The 17,770-nt window shown below is 40.8% G+C and overlaps 3 protein-coding genes across 3 annotated transcripts; 1 reads left to right on the forward strand and 2 right to left on the reverse strand.

Annotated features, from left to right (window-relative positions):
• Positions 1-5,325: 5,325 nt before the first annotated feature.
• LOC141838685 (peroxidase 5-like) lies at positions 5,326-6,621 on the reverse strand. Its single transcript, XM_074726232.1, has 4 exons — positions 6,368-6,621; positions 6,078-6,272; positions 5,811-5,973; positions 5,326-5,729 (listed from the first exon to the last, which is right to left on the reverse strand). Exons 1-4 carry the CDS (start codon positions 6,602-6,604, stop codon positions 5,326-5,328), a joined length of 999 nt encoding a protein of 332 aa, XP_074582333.1. The 5' UTR covers positions 6,605-6,621.
• A 4,026-nt stretch (positions 6,622-10,647) lies between these two features.
• Positions 10,648-12,000, forward strand: LOC141841043 (peroxidase 5-like). The gene is made up of 4 exons (XM_074729169.1): positions 10,648-10,916; positions 10,995-11,189; positions 11,268-11,433; positions 11,520-12,000. The coding sequence occupies exons 1-4, from the start codon at positions 10,686-10,688 to the stop codon at positions 11,921-11,923; spliced, it is 996 nt and encodes a 331-aa protein (XP_074585270.1). The 5' UTR covers positions 10,648-10,685; the 3' UTR covers positions 11,924-12,000.
• A 3,537-nt stretch (positions 12,001-15,537) lies between these two features.
• Positions 15,538-16,867, reverse strand: LOC141840635 (peroxidase 5-like). The gene is made up of 4 exons (XM_074728683.1): positions 16,631-16,867; positions 16,347-16,541; positions 16,085-16,247; positions 15,538-16,003 (listed from the first exon to the last, which is right to left on the reverse strand). Exons 1-4 carry the CDS (start codon positions 16,865-16,867, stop codon positions 15,600-15,602), a joined length of 999 nt encoding a protein of 332 aa, XP_074584784.1. The 3' UTR covers positions 15,538-15,599.
• Between the last annotated feature and the right edge of the window lie 903 nt (positions 16,868-17,770).

Consider the following 17,770-nt stretch of genomic DNA (forward strand, 5'->3'; position numbering starts at 1 on the left):
TGCTGAGTTTTGGGCAAATCCTGAGGCAAAAAATAGAAGTCTTGGTTCGAGGACTTCACCTCTACATCACAGACCCAAGAAATCACTCAGTTCTTCATGCTGAGCTACAGCCAAATAATTTTTTTATCTTCAACACTCATCCGTTTCAACCTGAAATTTCAATGGTATTCTCTGCAGAATCTCAACTCTGGCACAGTCGTCTTGGTCACTATGGAATAAAAAATCTGAGATTATTACAAAAAAATGGGATGGCCAAGCATGTTCCAAACATTGAATTTGTGGAAAGTTGCTGCCCAACGTGTCAAAGAGGGAAGCAGACCAGGCTTCCATTCAAACAGAATTTTTCAAGAGCTAAGAACAAATTGGATTTGATTCATACTGACATCTGTGGTCCAATTAAAGATGAATCTTGGAGTGGAAGTAAGTATTTTATTATCTTTATTGATGATTTCACACGTTACTGTTGGATATATTTCATGAAGAACAAATCTGAGACATTCAATGTATTCAAAATGTTTAAAGCTGCTGCAGAAAGGCAAGCTGAAAGGAAGATAAAGGCATTGCGTTCTGATAATGGCGGCGAGTACATTTCCACCATGCTCCACAACTACTGCAAATTAGAAGGTATCACTCATCTTTACACTGCTCCATACACACCGCAGCAAAATGGGGTTAGTGAACGGAAAAATAGGACGATTATTGAGATGACAAGGTGCTTGCTTTTTGAAAAAAATCTTTCCAAAAAATGTTGGGCTGAAGCAGCTGCCACTGCTGTGTATTTGTTAAATTCTTTACCTTCAAAGATGTTGGATGGAATAACAGCTTATGAAATGTGGCATGATGAAAAATTATCTTTGAATCACTTACGTGTTTATGGTAGTATTTGCCATGTGCATGTTCCTGATGAGAAAAGAACCAAATTAGATGAGAAGTCTAAGATTGGGATTCTTGTTGGTTACTGCTCTGGGATAAGGGGGTATCGGGTGTTTGATCCAGTTGAGGAAAAAATTATCATTAGTAGAGATATAGTTTTTGAGGAGGACAAAGAGTGGGATTGGACTGAAAATTGTATTAAAAATTCTAGTGTTATAGTTTCTGATGCTCTGTCTAAAACAGATCAAGAGGCGACAAAGGAGCAAACCACTCCCTCCTGGCCCATGATGAATGAACAGGTGACCACACCATCTGCTCCAGAAATTGTTCAAAATGAAGATCAAGCAGGAAATGGTGAACCCCCTGATCTCCACGATGCGGAATCAACACCAGGTATTCCTGGTGATATTGAAAATGAAATTTCTGATGAGAATTCTGATGGTGAAAATGTTTCAGCTACCCCAATAAAAACCCGAAGCCTGGCTGACATATATGCCCAGACTAATATTGCTCAATTAGATGCAGATCCATCCACCTTTTCTGAAGCAGCAAAGGATGAAAAATGGTGGCTTGCTATGGGAGAAGAATTAAACTCTATCGAGCAAAACAATACATGGGAACTTGTGGACAGACCAGTTGGAAAAAGTGTTGTAGGGGTCAAATGGATTTACAAAACCAAGAGAAATTCAGATGGGAGTATTAACAAGTTTAAAGCTAGACTTGTGGCAAAAGGGTACGCTCAAAAACAAGGAATCGACTACAATGAAGTGTTTGCACCAGTGGCCAGGTTGGACACAATCAAGATGATCTTAGCTTTGGCAGCAGCCCAGGATTGGGAGGTACATCATATGGACGTCAAGACGGCATTTTTGAATGGAGTGTTGGAGGAAGAAGTGTATATATACCAACCAGAAGGTTTTATAGTTGATGGACAAGAAAACAAAGTTTATCGCCTGAAGAAAGCCTTGTATGGCTTAAAACAAGCGCCACGCGCATGGAATGACTGCATTGATGGATATTTGACAGCAAGTGGTTTCACTCGAAGCTATGCCGATTACTCGCTGTATGTGAAAAGAAGTGAAACCCAGGTTTTGTTGGTTTCTGTTTATGTTGACGATTTGCTTATTACTGCCAGCAGCCCGTCTCTGATTACAGGTTTTAAAGATTCAGTCATGAAGGAGTTCCAGATGACAGATTTGGGGTTAATGACATATTTTTTGGGAATGGAAGTTCATCAAAAGAAGGGAGTTGGAATATTTGTAGGACAAACCAAGTATTGCATGGATCTACTGCATAAATACGGGATGAATGAAGTCAATCCAGTTGTTTGTCCTACTGACTACAAAGGAGCAATAACCCCTGTTACAGGAAATAAAAACCTTGATGCTGCTATTTATAGAGGTATTGTGGGAAGTCTGATATATTTGTCCCATACCAGACCTGATCTGAGTTTTCTGGTGAATCTTCTCTCACGCTACATGAGTCAACCAACCTCAGCACATTTGGCAGCTGCTAAACGAGCTCTTAGGTATGTAAAAGGCACAATGGACTTGGGCCTGTTTTTCCCTGCAACAGACAACAACGAAAGCTTCACAAGTTTAGAAGGTTACTCGGACAGTGACTATGCCGGGGCAGAGGATGCAAAAAGTACTTCTGGTTACATCTTTTACCTCAACAAAGCTCCTTTCTCCTGGAGCACAAAGAAACAAGATGTTGTGGCGCAATCAACGCCGGAAGCAGAATACATTGCGGCAGCTCTCGCTAGAAATCAATGTACATGGATTCGACAATTGCTATCAGACATTGGTTTCGCACCAGAAGCAGCAACTCCTTTGATGATTGACAACCAAGCTGCCATAGCAATTGAAAAGGATCCTACTCATTTTAGTCGAGCAAAACATATCAAAGTTCGTTACCATGCACTCCGTGAAGCCGTCAAGGACAAAGAAATTCAGCTCATACATGTCCCTACCGAAAATCAAAAGGCTGATATGCTGACAAAAGCACTTCGGAAAACCTTGTTTATTCATCATCGAGATAGGATTGGCCTCAAATCATTAAGGTTCCTGGATGCAGCCAAACATGGAGGATAGGGGATGTGTTGGAATATCCACCTTGCTGGCTGCATGATTAACGTTTAGTCCACTTGCATTAATGTTGAAGAGTCTTTTTATGTTTGTGTTAAATTAGTTTGTCTATCTCGAGACTTAGGGAACTCGAAAGGTCATTTTGTAAGGTGGTTAAATAGGCTACCAGTTACTCTGTTTTGGAGGGGAGAATCTTGTTTTGTTTGAAGCTTGTCTTCCTCATCAGTTCGCTGGTTTTCTTGTTCTTTGTTTTTCCCATGAGTTATCCAGATACCTTGACAAAACTTGACAGTATATTGAATTACAAGAAGGATGGTACACCATTTTGGAATCTTTTGACTATTGCTCCCTTCAAAGATGACGAAGGAAACACTCTCAAGTCTCAAGTTCATTGGGATGCAAGTGGAAGTTCGCAAGTACACAGAAGGATCTAAGGAAACAATGGAACGGCCCAATGGATTACCAGAGTCTTTGATTCGTTATGATGCTAGGCACAAAGATAGAGCATGCAGTTCAGTTTCTGATTTAGTAATGGCTCTAAAGGACCCAACTGTACTCTCTGAATCAAGAAATTACACTCATATGAGGAAATCTGAAGGTTGTGGACAACCTGTGCCATCCTGCAAGGAGAAAATCAGAAAAATACCACTTCAGTTAGGCACAATTCACGTGGTGAAACAAGATTCTCAATGCAAAAAAATTCTGAATTGCCTGACCCTACAAAGTCCTTCATGGGACTTATTGGCTTAGGCCATGGAAACATTGAAAAAAATGAGCATGATGTAGCTATTATGGAGGAAGAACTATTGATGGAAAGTGATGATGTGAAAGACCCGAGAGTTTTGATAATGTAGAAAGAAAAAAGGAGATTAGACTGGGCATTGATCTTGCCACAACCCTAGAACGTATTGAGAAGAACTTTGTCATCACTGATCCAAGGCTTCCTGATAATCCTATTATATTTGCATCAGACAGTTTCCTAGAACTGACAGAATACTGCCATGAAGAAATTTTGGGAGGAAATTGCAGGTTTCTCCAAGACCTTGAAACTCCAGCTACTGTGAGGAAAATAAGAGAGGCTAGCTATTGATAGCCAAAGGATGTAATTGTACAGTTGATAAATCACACAAAAACCAGAAAAAAGTTCTAGAATCTTTTTCACTTGCAACCCATCCGTGATCAAAAGAGGGAAGTATTTCAGTATTTTATTGGAGTCCAGTTGGATGGAAGTCAGCATGTTGAACCACTTCAGAACTGCGTACCAGTAGATATCCTCCATCTGATGGTGCTGGAAAGAAGAGTCTGTTGCTAAATATTGATCTTAACATAGCTGATGAGGACGTTAGGGATCTGACCCAGTTCTATTCAAATGACAGTGTGGAGAATGGTCGATCGGTTCTTGGCAACCACTAACCGTAGATTGGAACAGCTACTTGGCAAAGCAAATGTATTCCAAAATTTTCATATTGATTTATCAACACAAGTGCAACAGCTGTTAATAGATTGTATCCTGTATTATCATATAAAATTTTTTTCAATATGAGAAGATTGATGCAAGAGGATGTATTTATTTAAATAATTATTTTAGATGATATTAAAGTTGAAGTTTTTAATTTAATAATATTTTTGAAAGTATCTTCTATTTTTTTATTTTTTAAAATATTTTCGAATCAATATAGATTTTAATATTCGCAATCAAATTAACAAAATTGTTAAAAAATTTTGCTTGGTCTCTCAGAATGCATATTGATATCTTCCTCTTCTGCACACTGCAGGAGCCTTCAGCAGAGGTTGGTGCGGAGAAAGTTTTATCTGATAGTTCTTCAGAGGAGGAATAGCAACTGAAGGATGCCCTTCAGTAGTAGAAACTCAGTTCATTCAAAAAGGTAAATTATTCTCACTTCTCAGAATTCTGCCGTGGAGTAGTCGTATATATTGCACTTGAGTTTCCGGGGGTGTTTTAATGCACTTGTTTTTCAATACTAGACGCTTCGATGTGTCGTATTAAAAGCATCATTTTAGACGTATTATTTCTACAATATTAGGTTTTCTTTTAGGTGAACCAGTTGCTCAATACTAAGTGCTCTGTGTGCTCTGTAATGGAAGATTGAGAACTGTCACACAATCTTTTTAAGCCATCGATTGGTGTTTAAGGTCGCAGCAGACAGCAGTTCATTATGAACTAGTCGATTATCTGCCTTTAGCCCCAATGCATATCAATGTAAATTACTGTTGTCACTTTGACATTTTTATTCATATGAAGATAATGGAGACAGCTCTCGTCGAATTATATAAGACACACAACTTTGACATTTTTAATCATATATATATATATATATATATATATAAAGTCAACTCGATCGATTCAGTTGGGCACTCTGCAGTTGGTGCGTATCTCTCCGTTGCTCCCGGTCAACACGCCGATGCTGCCCATCCTCACCATCGCCGCCGCAAATCTCCTCGTGAAGACGGCCGAGTTGCGCGCGAACAGGTTCACCTGCGCCGCCGCCGCCGGCGTCGACACCAGCGTCTGGTCCGACGTGAACAGCCCCCTGTTCCTCAAGATGCCCTGGTAGTAGCTGTTGTCGAACCCGAGCTCGCTCGGCGGGTCCATCGGCACCTCGGTGTTGCTCCCCGCCGTCGGGCATTGCTGCTGCAGCTGAGCCGCGTACGCCGCGTCCAGCGTCGGGTCGACTCCGGAGCTGCTGCTGAAGTTATACAGCCTTCCGGCGAAGGCAGAGCAGTGAGCGATGCCAATGGTGTGTGCTCCTGACCAACATATACAAAAGTATTCAAAACAATATAATATTAATTCTTCAAATCATACAATTATTAGCGACTAATCAATACCTGAGAGGGTGATCATCTCGGATTGGGTCAACCCTTTCCGGGCGAAGATTTGGGTGAGTTGACTGAGTCGGAGATCGGAACCAGGGAGCTCCGACGTGTCGCTTGCTATCGAAATCCTCCCGTCTCTTCTTCCAGCAGGAACATCGTAGAAACCTCCTCCATACTGCAATCGCACATGACATTAATCCTTTACTCTCCAAAATATATATACATTTAAACATCAAGAGATTGTTCGAGCTAGCAAATGCTTTAATTATATATACTTACGTGTGCAACGCTGTCTCGGGCAATGAAAGCGAGAATGTCCGCGCAGGAGACGACGCCGGGGCAGGCAGCTTCCAGGCTGGCCTTTGCATTATCGACGACTTGGAATGCTTCTTCCTCGATGGTTTGGTTTATCTCGGCGTCCTTCTCCGCCGTGTTCCCGTTCGCCGAAGCGATGAGAATCGATCCATCGCAACCCTGCTCCGTCAATTGAATACGATCAGTAACTTAAGTATAACATTCAGACACGGCAACGAAGCTTCGATAGATAGATATGCAATCGATATACTGACTCTGACAAAGCAGTCGTGAAAATGCATCCGGAGAAGGTCAGCGCCGATGTCGTCAGTCTGCCGGACAGAGTCATTGAAGGTTTGCCTGATGAGAGTTTCGGCATTGGGGCAGGTGTTGGAGTAGAAGCCAACTCGGAGCTGAGCTGCTACTGCAGCGCTCATAAGGCAGAGAGCCATGCAGGAATAAACAGCTATGGACGCTAACGCCGCCATTTTTGATCTCCCACAAGAAGCCATTGTTGCTTCTCTGAGCTTGCTCGATATTGGAATGGGTGGCGAGGTGGAAGGAAGCGAGCTCTTATTTATAGGAATCGTGGTGTGCGCTGATTAGTTTTGCTCCAGCCCTCCATTGAAGGTTATAGAAATTAAGTTGGTGATGGGTGATAGACAACTGCCAGTCACATTGCGTTGACTAATGACTTATATCAAACTTAAGTGTGAACTGATGAAGGAATCATATATGTGCCAAGCACAGTACGTGATTATGCGTGATTGCGTCTGTAGGAATTTTTTAATTATTTTTTAAATTTACCATTCAGTCATTTATAATTTAAAGTTTAAGAGTTGAATTATATTATTCAATATTAAAAAAATTAAAATTAAAAATTAATTATTTACATGTGTGTTAAATTGTTATCCTATACTTTTTAATTACCATGCACACTTTGTGATTAATTAAAATTTTTTCATATTATTTTTTTTATTCTTAATATTATAATCCAATCTCTAAATCTTAAAGTCTAAATTCTAAATGATTTAATTGCAAGTCAAAACAAAATAAAAAATCCTACGGATGCCAGTGTTTGCCGGCGATTTCGACCGGATTCCGGCCGAATCGGGGCCGGAATCCGGCCGCGGTCGAAGCGCTCGGCGCCGGCGCGTCGACCGCGGCCGGAGTCCGGCCCCGATTCGGCCGGATTCCGACGAAATCGCCGCCAATGTCTGTCTGCTCTGTTTCGGTCGGAATTCCGGTCGAATTCCGATCCAATCTAGCTGGAATCCGATGCCGGTGTGTGCGCCATCGAGTTGCGCTTCCAACGAGCCCGGGATGGCGATCGGCGGTGATCGGATGGCGACGAACGGCGGCAATGAATGACGAAAGGTCGGCTGATCGTGCAGCGGGATCGCGCGGGGGCAACAGGATATCAGACCTGTATATATATATATATATATATATATATATATATATATATATATATATATATATATATATATAAGGGAGTTAATATTTGCTAGTGGGATAGTGGTTCTAGAGGAATTTTGGGTCACTAACTAGTCAAAGAAGGTAGGCTCAATCTAGCCACATACTAGAAGGCGTTGACAAATTGAATCTCAGTCATAAATCGCGGCTCTAGAATTTAATAATATTTGTATTATAATTTGTATATCTAGTACTTACAAAATTAATATTTAAAAATAATTATAATTAAACATATATAATTACTGTCCTACAACTTATGTAAACAGCCCTATTTGCATGCATGTTTGGATAGCTGATTGTGATTAAGCATGTCACGATAGCAACCTGAACAACTTGATAATCTCATAATTCGCTTTCTAGAATTTTTTTGACGAATGACATTTTTCATGATCAACTAACATTCCTGTCTATCTGGACACCATATATCATCGGTGACTCTCACTGTTAGTTAGGTTAATTATAAAAATATTTTTGCTAGATAAGCTATTGATAGTCATCGATCATATGTATTATTATATCATCGCTGACCTTGCTATAATTTTCTTATTTGTTTGCCCATGCACATTCTCTCCCAATTATCCGAGTATTGTTGCGTGATTTCAGAGCTACATTCCATCTTTATTATATTTTCCATCACCTTTATATATATATATATATATATATATAAAAGAATCTGACATCCTGTACATCTAGTTGTGTGTGTGGTGTACTGCTGTATGGCAAAAGAGTTTAGATCACTTTCGAATGGAACAGTAGTATTATTTATATTTTATTTATTTATTTTACTTAGGTTAAACTACTTAAGTTTTTTTTTCTTTAGAATTTAAGGGTTGGGTTATAATATTAAATATAAAAAAATTAAATAAAAAAAAATTAGATGTTCACAGGATGTATCAGATTGTTATCTCTTACTTTTTATCCGGTATACTCTATGAACAATTAAATTATTTTCATTTTGATTTTTTTACTTAATATTAAACACAATTTCTAAATCCTAAAGGTAAAATCCTAAATAACTTAATTATAATTATAAAAAATTAATAAAAATAAAAATTAATTATAAAATGACACTGCTCTTGCTCTTATTTTGAGCATTCGAAACAATTTCAACTTTCAAGTACTCGAAATCTTTTATTATGGACGTTACATGCATATTAGAATTATATATATATATATATATATATATATATATATATATATATATATATATATATATATAAAAGCATGAACATCTAAAATTAATTTTTTTTCTTTATCTAAAATCCTAAACTTTAAATTTTAAACTCTAAAAATAAATTAAAAAATAATTTGTACGCATTATATTATCTTTTATATATATATAGAGAATCGGCCGATTACCCTACTCATCCATCTATATATGGGCAACCTATGAATACCTGTCGTTAATTTTTTTTTTTAATTCTTACTTTTTTATGTGAAAATTAAAAATCAGATTTGAACCATCTTAAATCTTAAATTTTAAATCCTAAAAAAAAAATTAAAATAAACACAGAGACATCTTATCAATAGATATGTCCATGGATTGCCATAGACGGGTGAGGGAGTTGCCCAAGATGGGTATTAAGTGGGAATTTACTGCCATGTGGGACATCGTGGGACATCGATTGGAATTTGGAAGGTGTCAGGAGTTCTCTTAGCCAGACATCTTCAATGCTTAATTATGTCACGGAAGATAGAATTAAAAATAATAATGAAAGAGAAAGACTAGATAGATTTGGGTTACATTACTAAGTAATAGATTAGATGATCATACAATTAAGTTTAGTAGTTATAAAGACTTTTGGTCCTGAATTATAATGGATTATTAAATCTTGAGGATCGTGGGTCCTGTTTTGCAGTTGATCACAGGCTGAACATGCTCAATTAGAAGGGCGTTAGTATGAATCTGATTGGAGTCAAGTTAGCTCACACGAGCACGCCCAAGGCCCATGGGACCTATATTTATTTAATATTATATATATATTTTTTGATATTCTGCGCGACAGCATCGTGCGCGCCCGTGCGCGACAGCCAATCCACCGTTCATCACGCGCGATTGCGCAAATCTGACTGTCTAAAAGTAGAAATGCACAGTATCACTCCCTCGACCTCCGCCGCTTCTGATCGCCGTCGCCGCGCCGTCCGACCACCGCCGGCAGTCGGACCGGGCCCGATCGACGTGCCACTCGCCTGCGCGTCGACAGGTGTCGAATTCTGGCCGGATTGTGGCCAGAATCCGGCCGCAATTCGGCCGGAATCTGGCGCGGCCACTGCTCGTCGCTATTTCGATCAGAATCCGACGCCGGCCGGTCCTCCGGTGAGTCACACGTCGATCGCGCCCGGTCCGGCGGCCGGCAGTGGCTGGACGGCGCGGCGACGACGGCGGCAGCAGGCGAGGGTTGCGGGTGTCGCGCAGGAATTTTATATATAAAAAGATAATGAATACCATATTTCATGCTGAGCTAGACACGATTACTTGAGTTGCCTTGTCAAATTGACTTGTTATGTTTAGGTCGAGCTGGAGACAACTCAAACTGATAAAATCATTTCAAGTCAGATCCTGCTCGGTTCGCATCTCTATCTTCAACTGCTTAATCAATACTAAATTTAAAGTGACTACTTTTCTTGGTACGAAAAAGTCGAGGTTTTATTGGGTTAGATATGTATTAATTATTAATTATATATAAATCACTTCATCATTAAGTAAAGAAAAGAATTGCAACAAATTAAAGTTAAATATTATATTAGCAATTGTATATTCGAAATATCCTCCAATTTCTTTAGTTTTACTCGAATATCTCTACCTACTTTCTCTTCAATAATACGCAAACCCGATCAATCATTTAAGTCTGATAAATTCACGAGCAACTAATTATTAAACCTACCTTTTTTGACCAGTTATGATGCCACTGTAAACGGCCGGCGACTGGATCCATTCTCTCATGCATCCATGCAGTTGGGGGGCAGTTGTTCATCCGAACACCAAATTAATACGGTTTGGTCGGATTCCTATAAATAGCGACTCATTTGCCAGCCATTCCAAACACCACCAAATTAACATTTACTCATAGGGCGAGCTTCGATCAGATTAGATTGTGATAGAGACGTTAATGCTTAATGGCTTTGGGGAGATCCACCACCACGTTAGTAGTGTGTTCTTGCATGGCTCTCTGCTGCCTGATCAGTGCTGCTGCCACGGCTGATCATCAGCTCCGAGTTGGCTTCTACTCTCACACCTGCCCCAACGCCGAAACCCTCATCAGGGAAGCCTTCGATGACGCTGTCCGGCACACCGACGACATCGGCGCTGACCTTCTCCGGATGCATTTCCACGACTGCTTTGTCAGAGTCAGTATATATATATATATATATAATTTAATTAGCTGATGACATTATTGCAATTGGATTGATTGATTCAATGTATAGGGCTGCGATGGGTCGGTGTTGATCTCGTCGGCGAAGGGGAATAAGGCAGAGAAGGACGCACAGATCAACCGAAACATCGAAGACGAAGCTTTCCGAGTCGTCGACAACGCCAAGGCCAAGCTGGAAGCTGCCTGCCCCGGCGTCGTCTCCTGCGCCGACATTCTCGCCTACGTTGCCCGAGACAGCATTGCACACGTAAGGGATTATTAACTCAAGCATTTGCTAGCTCGAACAATCTCTCGATCGATGTTTAAATGTAATGTGCGGTTGCAGTATGGAGGAGGTTTCTACGATGTTCCTGCTGGAAGAAGAGATGGGAGGGTTTCTAGGGCAAGCGAGAGCACGTCGGAGCTCCCTACTCCCGATCTCCGACTCGGTCAACTCACTAAACTCTTCGCCAGGAAAGGGTTGACCCAAGCCGAGATGATCACCCTCTCAGGTAAATCGCCATTCGATTTGTTTCGAAGAATCGATCGAGGATCTAATTCATTGTTGATGATTTGATGTGTGTGTTTGATTGATCAGGAGCGCACACCATCGGCGTCGCGCGCTGCCCCTCCTTCTCCCACCGTCTCCGCAACTTCAACGCGAGCTCTGGAACCGACCCAACGCTGGACGCGGCGTACGCGGAGCAACTGCGGCGGAAGTGCCCGACGGCGAGGAGCGACAACGAGGTGCCGATGGACCCGCCGAGCGAGCTAGGGTTCGACAACAGCTACTACCAGGGCATCCTGCGGAACAGGGGGCTGTTCGCGTCGGACCAAGCGCTGGTGTCGAAGCCGGCGGCGGCGGCGCAGGTGAAGCTGTTCGCGCACAACTCGGGAGTCTTCACCAGCAGGTTTGCGGCGGCGATGGTGAGGATGGGCGGCATCGGCGTGCTGACCGGAAGCAACGGAGAGATACGCACCAACTGCAGAGTGCCCAACTGAAATCCTCCTCCTCCTCAATGGTTCCTTTATTTTTAATGCGTTTTTACTATATTTTAAATGTCTTTGTTTAATTGTTTCCAGAAATCATTAAATGTCAATCTTTCAGAAAGATAAATATATGTAACTTTATTCGAATAAAAATGTCAAAAAAAAAGTTAAAAGCGTGCGTACGTGACTTAAGCCATTGTATTATTGTATTAGTTCATTGGAATTCGTCTAATAAGTATCTCAACTTAATTGAAATCATATGATCTCAATCATTTAAGTTTTTTAAAAAGTGTAATATAGGTGCTCCAAACTTCATCCAACTAATTTTAGAGATAGATGATATTCCCTATTTAATAAATTTGAATCACAACTTAAATATAAAATCAAAAATTGACTTCTAAGATATTCATCTCATTTAAAATTTAAAAATTTACTTTGATATTATATTAAATTAATCATCTAATATATTGATACAAACTTTTTTTTGATAATAAAAAATGCATTTGTTTTTGCACAAGAAAGTGAGTAATCTATGAAAACTTGTCGAGAGCGATTGTAATATATTTTTTATATCTGTTTAAACAATATAAACAATAGTTGCGGGCTTTGGTATTATGTTCAACTTTTATGATACAGGATATATTGCGCTTTAATATTTCAAGATATAAGGAATTTTATACGCATCTATTGTTTTAAAGGGAGAATGTAATGCTTTTACAAGTATTTCCCTTAAATAGATTGTGGAAATGGGCTGTCTTGATCCATCGTACCATTTCACTTATGGAATTAGTTATTTAGGCACTTCCCGGGTAATGGTGTAGCGGTAAAATGCTTTCTCGCTGAATTAACGGATGAATTTCTTTTACTATGCGATTGACATAAGAATGTTGGATTGATGGACCGTCCGCTAGCTGTGAACACTTTCTGATTTACTTTGATAGTCGATAGGAAACTTCTGTAGGAGTGAGTCTGTCATTCCTAAGATTAGCTAAACTTCTATACGACTGAGTCGGTCACTTGTAGGATTAATCAACGTAAATTGAATATTTGGTCCCATAGTTTTGGACTTAATATTTTTCGTTAGCTCATCTTTGTGATTAATAGCTGACTTAGTTTAAAATAAATCATAAGGTTCATTTTAATCATGTTGCCTGCATTTACAAAACATTACTCTTGGTATGATATTTGTCATGCAGTCTCTTAGCTTGCTATCTATGCTGAACATAGCTTAAAAATGGTTTCACTTATTAAACTTAAGCACAACACTAGGTACATTAACCATCTTTTACACTTCAATTAATGATTAATTACATATTAAGTCCATGTGCATTACTTTGGAAATTAAGCATTAATCTATAGTTTACTTGTGACTTGTGTCTTGTGGTATATATGAACAGCGTTGGCAAAAAAAAGAAAACAAGCATTTTTTTTTCAGAGCTACAGAAGCCAACAACACAGGTATGCTATTGCTTCCCATTTGGTCTTTTATCGTGGTTGGGGTTTGGATCTCCATGTAATGAGCATCTTTCAATTTATGATATTTTTCCCTTTCATGAGTTTTGAATGTTTGAGATAACCTGGTTTTTACATCACATTGTCAACATTAAAAATAATAATAATAATTTTATTTTCCGATGGGAACGAGAAAGGATGTGATGAGGAAAAATCACCACGGCGACACCGCGGTAGAAATTCATCCGGCAACCAAGAGAGATGACGTCAAGGTATTCTCTTTGTTTTCTTCTCGTGATCGTGGTGATTCATGCGGAGAGTAACAAATATCAAAGGGGGCTCGCTCCCAAGTAAAATCACTCAAATGTCTAAATCATCAGAATGTTCCTGGATAATAAACTCCGGCAAGTTTTCTTCAAGCAATTCCAGTTTAGAGTCGAACCAGCTTGCCCCCAAGATGAGGCAGAAGAAGAAGAGCTTCCTTTCCGAAGAAGATATGAGAACCTGAAATGCATAACCTGTCTAGAAGAAGAAGTGTCCCCTAGTTGGAAGACGGGGAAGAAGCAGTTTCCCAGCAGCCCTTCATTGGAAGAAGAAGAAGAGGCCCCCCTCTCTGAGAGGAAGAAGATGATCCCCTTTCTTTGGTAGTGCTCTTCCTTAAATGCTTATGTAGGCACACAAGGAGACCAAATCTGACATATCTCCTTCTCTTCTTGCTTTCTTGCATTTGGCATCACACACACCTACTTGTTTGGCTGCAATAGTGGAAAAGAGCATTCCTTCTCTTCAAGTTGGAAATTGACAACTTTATAAAGGCTGTCTATGGAACATGTCTTGTGGTTTGTTGAATCCACAAAAGACAAATGTTGACCAGTTCATTTGACTAGCCTTGCCAAATCAGTTCCCTCATTCTTGACTTCCCCTTGACCCTTGACTTTTGGCCCATGTGGTTTAGAGAAGAGAGCGATACATATCCGGTAGGTCATTTATGCACCGGCATCATGTTTCGATAGTAAAGTAGAAAGGAAGAAAGTAATAGGAGTTGTTTAGTTAGTTCCAACCCCCTTTACCCAGGGCATATACCTAATCTTTTATCCGCGTAAGAGGGGCAGACACCTAAGGAGAACTTGAAAAAGATGAGAGAGAACATGAGAAAGTGGGAACATGCCTCTTGTTTGCTTGCACCGACTGAAGGTAAATAAAACTTGACAGATCAAATTGCTCGGAAAATCGGGAGGCCAACGACTTGACTAGTCGAGTCGGCTCGGTAAGTCAGATTGCTCAGGAAGTCAGGAGGTTGGCGACTTGGTTGGTTGAGTCGGCTAGGTAGGTCATACTACTTGGAGTGCTCTCAGGAGGTCGACGTCTCGGTTGGTCAAGTCGGCTCGGTATGCTAGTCAAGTCGGCTCTAGGTTAGACTGTTTGGTAGGTTGGATGGACTCGATTGGTAAGGGGGTTGGAATGCTTGGCAGGTTGGCAATTCGGAGTGCTCGACAGGTCGGATTGACTCAGTTGGTCGACAGGATCAGAGTGCTTGACAAGTTGGCTTAGAGACTATTGACATGTCTCGTTGAATTTATGTTGATCAAGTCTTGGATAATCTATATATTGACCTACTCAAGGGCTGTGTGGACCTTTATTTACCTTCGCAGCAATCAACATTCTCTATTATGGAAATGGTATCATACTGTACAAATGTTGAAGGACTGGGATAAAATAGCAGTAAGTGGAAAAGGAAAGAATGATTCCCCTACGCCATTTTTCATTTATTTTTCTATGGGCTGTCAAGTTTTGCATCAGCATCTCGCAGAATGCTTATTGATATCTTTCTCTTCTCACACAGGAGCCTTCTGCAAAGGTTGGTGCGGATCAGAAAGTTTTATCTGCAGGTAGCTCTTCAGAAGAGGAATAGCTCTTCATATTAGAAGCATCATTTTAGACGTATTATTTCTACAATATTAGGTTTTCTTTTAGGTGAACCAGTTGTTCGATACTAAGTGCTTTGTAATGGAAGATTGAGAACTGTCATGCAATCTTTTTAAGCCATCGATTGGTGTTTAAGGTCGCAGCAGTTCATTATGAACTAGTCGATTATCTGCCTTCAGCCCCAATGTAAATTACTGTTGTCACTTTGACATTTTTATTCATATGAAGATAATGGAGACAGCTCTCGTCGAATTATATAAGACACACAACTTTGACATTTTTAATCATATAAAAAGTCAACTCGATCGATTCAGTTGGGCACTCTGCAGTTGGTGCGTATCTCTCCGTTGCTCCCGGTCAACACGCCGATGCTGCCCATCCTCACCATCGCCGCCGCAAATCTCCTCGTGAAGACGGCCGAGTTGCGCGCGAACAGGTTCACCTGCGCCGCCGCCGCCGGCGTCGACACCAGCGTCTGGTCCGACGTGAACAGCCCCCTGTGCCTCAAGATGCCCTGGTAGTAGCTGTTGTCGAACCCGAGCTCGCTCGGCGGGTCCATGGGCACCTCGGTGTTGCTCCCCGCCGTCGGGCATTGCTGCTGCAGCTGAGCCGCGTACGCCGGGTCCAGCGTCGGGTCGACTCCGGAGCTGCTGCTGAAGTTATACAGCCTTCCGGCGAAGGCAGAGCAGTGAGCGATGCCAATGGTGTGTGCTCCTGACCAACATATACAAAAGTATTCAAAACAATATAATATTAATTCTTCAAATCATACAATTATTAACGACTAATCAATACCTGAGAGGGTGATCATCTCGGATTGGGTCAACCCTTTCCGGGCGAAGATTTGGGTGAGTTGACCGAGTCGGAGATCGGAACCAGGGAGCTCCGACGTGTCGCTTGCTATCGAAATCCTCCCGTCTCTTCTTCCAGCAGGAACATTGTAGAAACCTCCTCCATACTGCAATCGCACATGACATTAATCCTTTGCTCTCCAAATATATATACATTTAAACATCAAGAGATTGTTCGAGCTAGCAAATGCTTTAATCATCCTTACGTGTGCAACGCTGTCTCGGGCAATGAAAGCGAGAATGTCCGCGCAGGAGACGACGCCTCGGCAGGCAGCTTCCAGGCTGGCCTTTGCCTTATCGACGACTTGGAACGCTTCTTCCTCGATGGTTTGGTTGATCTCCGCGTCCTTCTCCGCCGTGTTCCCGTTCGCCGAAGCGATGAGAACCGATCCATCGCAGCCCTGCTCCATCAATTGAATACGATCAGTAACTTAAGTAACATTCAGACACGGCAACGAAGGTTCGATAGATATGCAATCGATTTACTGACTCTGACAAAGCAGTCGTGGAAATGCATCCGGAGAAGGTCAGCGCCGATGTCGTCGGTCTGCCGGACAGCGTCATTGAAGGTTTGCCTGATGAGGGTTTCGGCGGTCGGGCAGGTTTGGGAGTAGAAGCCCACTCTGAGCTGAGCTGCTACTGCATCGCTCATCAGGCAGAGAGCCATGCAGGAATAAACAGCTACGGACGCTAACGCCGCCATTGTTGATCTCCCACAAGAAGCCATATATTATTGCTTCTCTGAGCTTGCTGCCTTGCTCGATATTGGAATGGGTGGCAAGATGGAAGGAAGCGAGCCCCCATTTATAGGAATCGTGGTGTGCACTGATTAGCTTAATTTGCGGCAGTCCTCCATTGAAGGGTATAGAAATTAAGGTGGTGATGGGTGATGGACAACTGCCAGCCACATAGCGTTGACTGATCACGACTTGTACTCGGACACAATTCTTCGAGAGGCTCCGTTTATTTGGAGGCGTGGATCGTAGAATAATTCGTTTTTGAGGAATTGGGATTTAGATTTTTTTTTACTAAATCTAAATTGGTAGAATGATAACGAGTGTCGGTGTTGAGGATTGTGCATGTGTTTAACTCGTGATTACTCTTTTGGATCATTAACTAGTCAAAGAAGGCAGGCTCAATCTAACCACATTATGAAAGGCAAACGATGTGACAAATTAAATCTCAGTCATAAAAGAATTTAATAATATTTATATTATAATATTACGGTATTTACAAAATTAATATTTAAAACTAATTATAATTAACACATAATTACTGTCTAAATTTTTGGGACGTTTTGACCTTGCTAGTTTTCTTATTTGTTCGGCCATGCACACGGTTGAATTGTCACTCCGTTATGGTCGGAGTCTTATTGGGTGGTTTTAGAGACATATTTCATCTTTATTATATTTTTCATTATGGGTTGAACTCTCTCGATCCAACTTAATTGACTTAATTGTCAGATTGATCTGTTCATCTGTTCACGTTTAGGTGGAGCGAGGGAGATAACCCAAACTTATTGGATTAGATATGTATTAATTATATATATAAATCACTTCGTCATTAAGTAAAGAAAAGGATTTTTGGGAAATTAAATGAAATATTTTATTAGCAATATATTTGAAATATC

Source organism: Curcuma longa, chromosome 11 (genome assembly GCF_044706935.1).
Source record: "Curcuma longa cultivar G26 ecotype Majalengka, Jawa Barat chromosome 11, ITB_CL_G26_1.1, whole genome shotgun sequence".
Lineage (NCBI taxonomy): Eukaryota > Viridiplantae > Streptophyta > Magnoliopsida > Zingiberales > Zingiberaceae > Curcuma > Curcuma longa.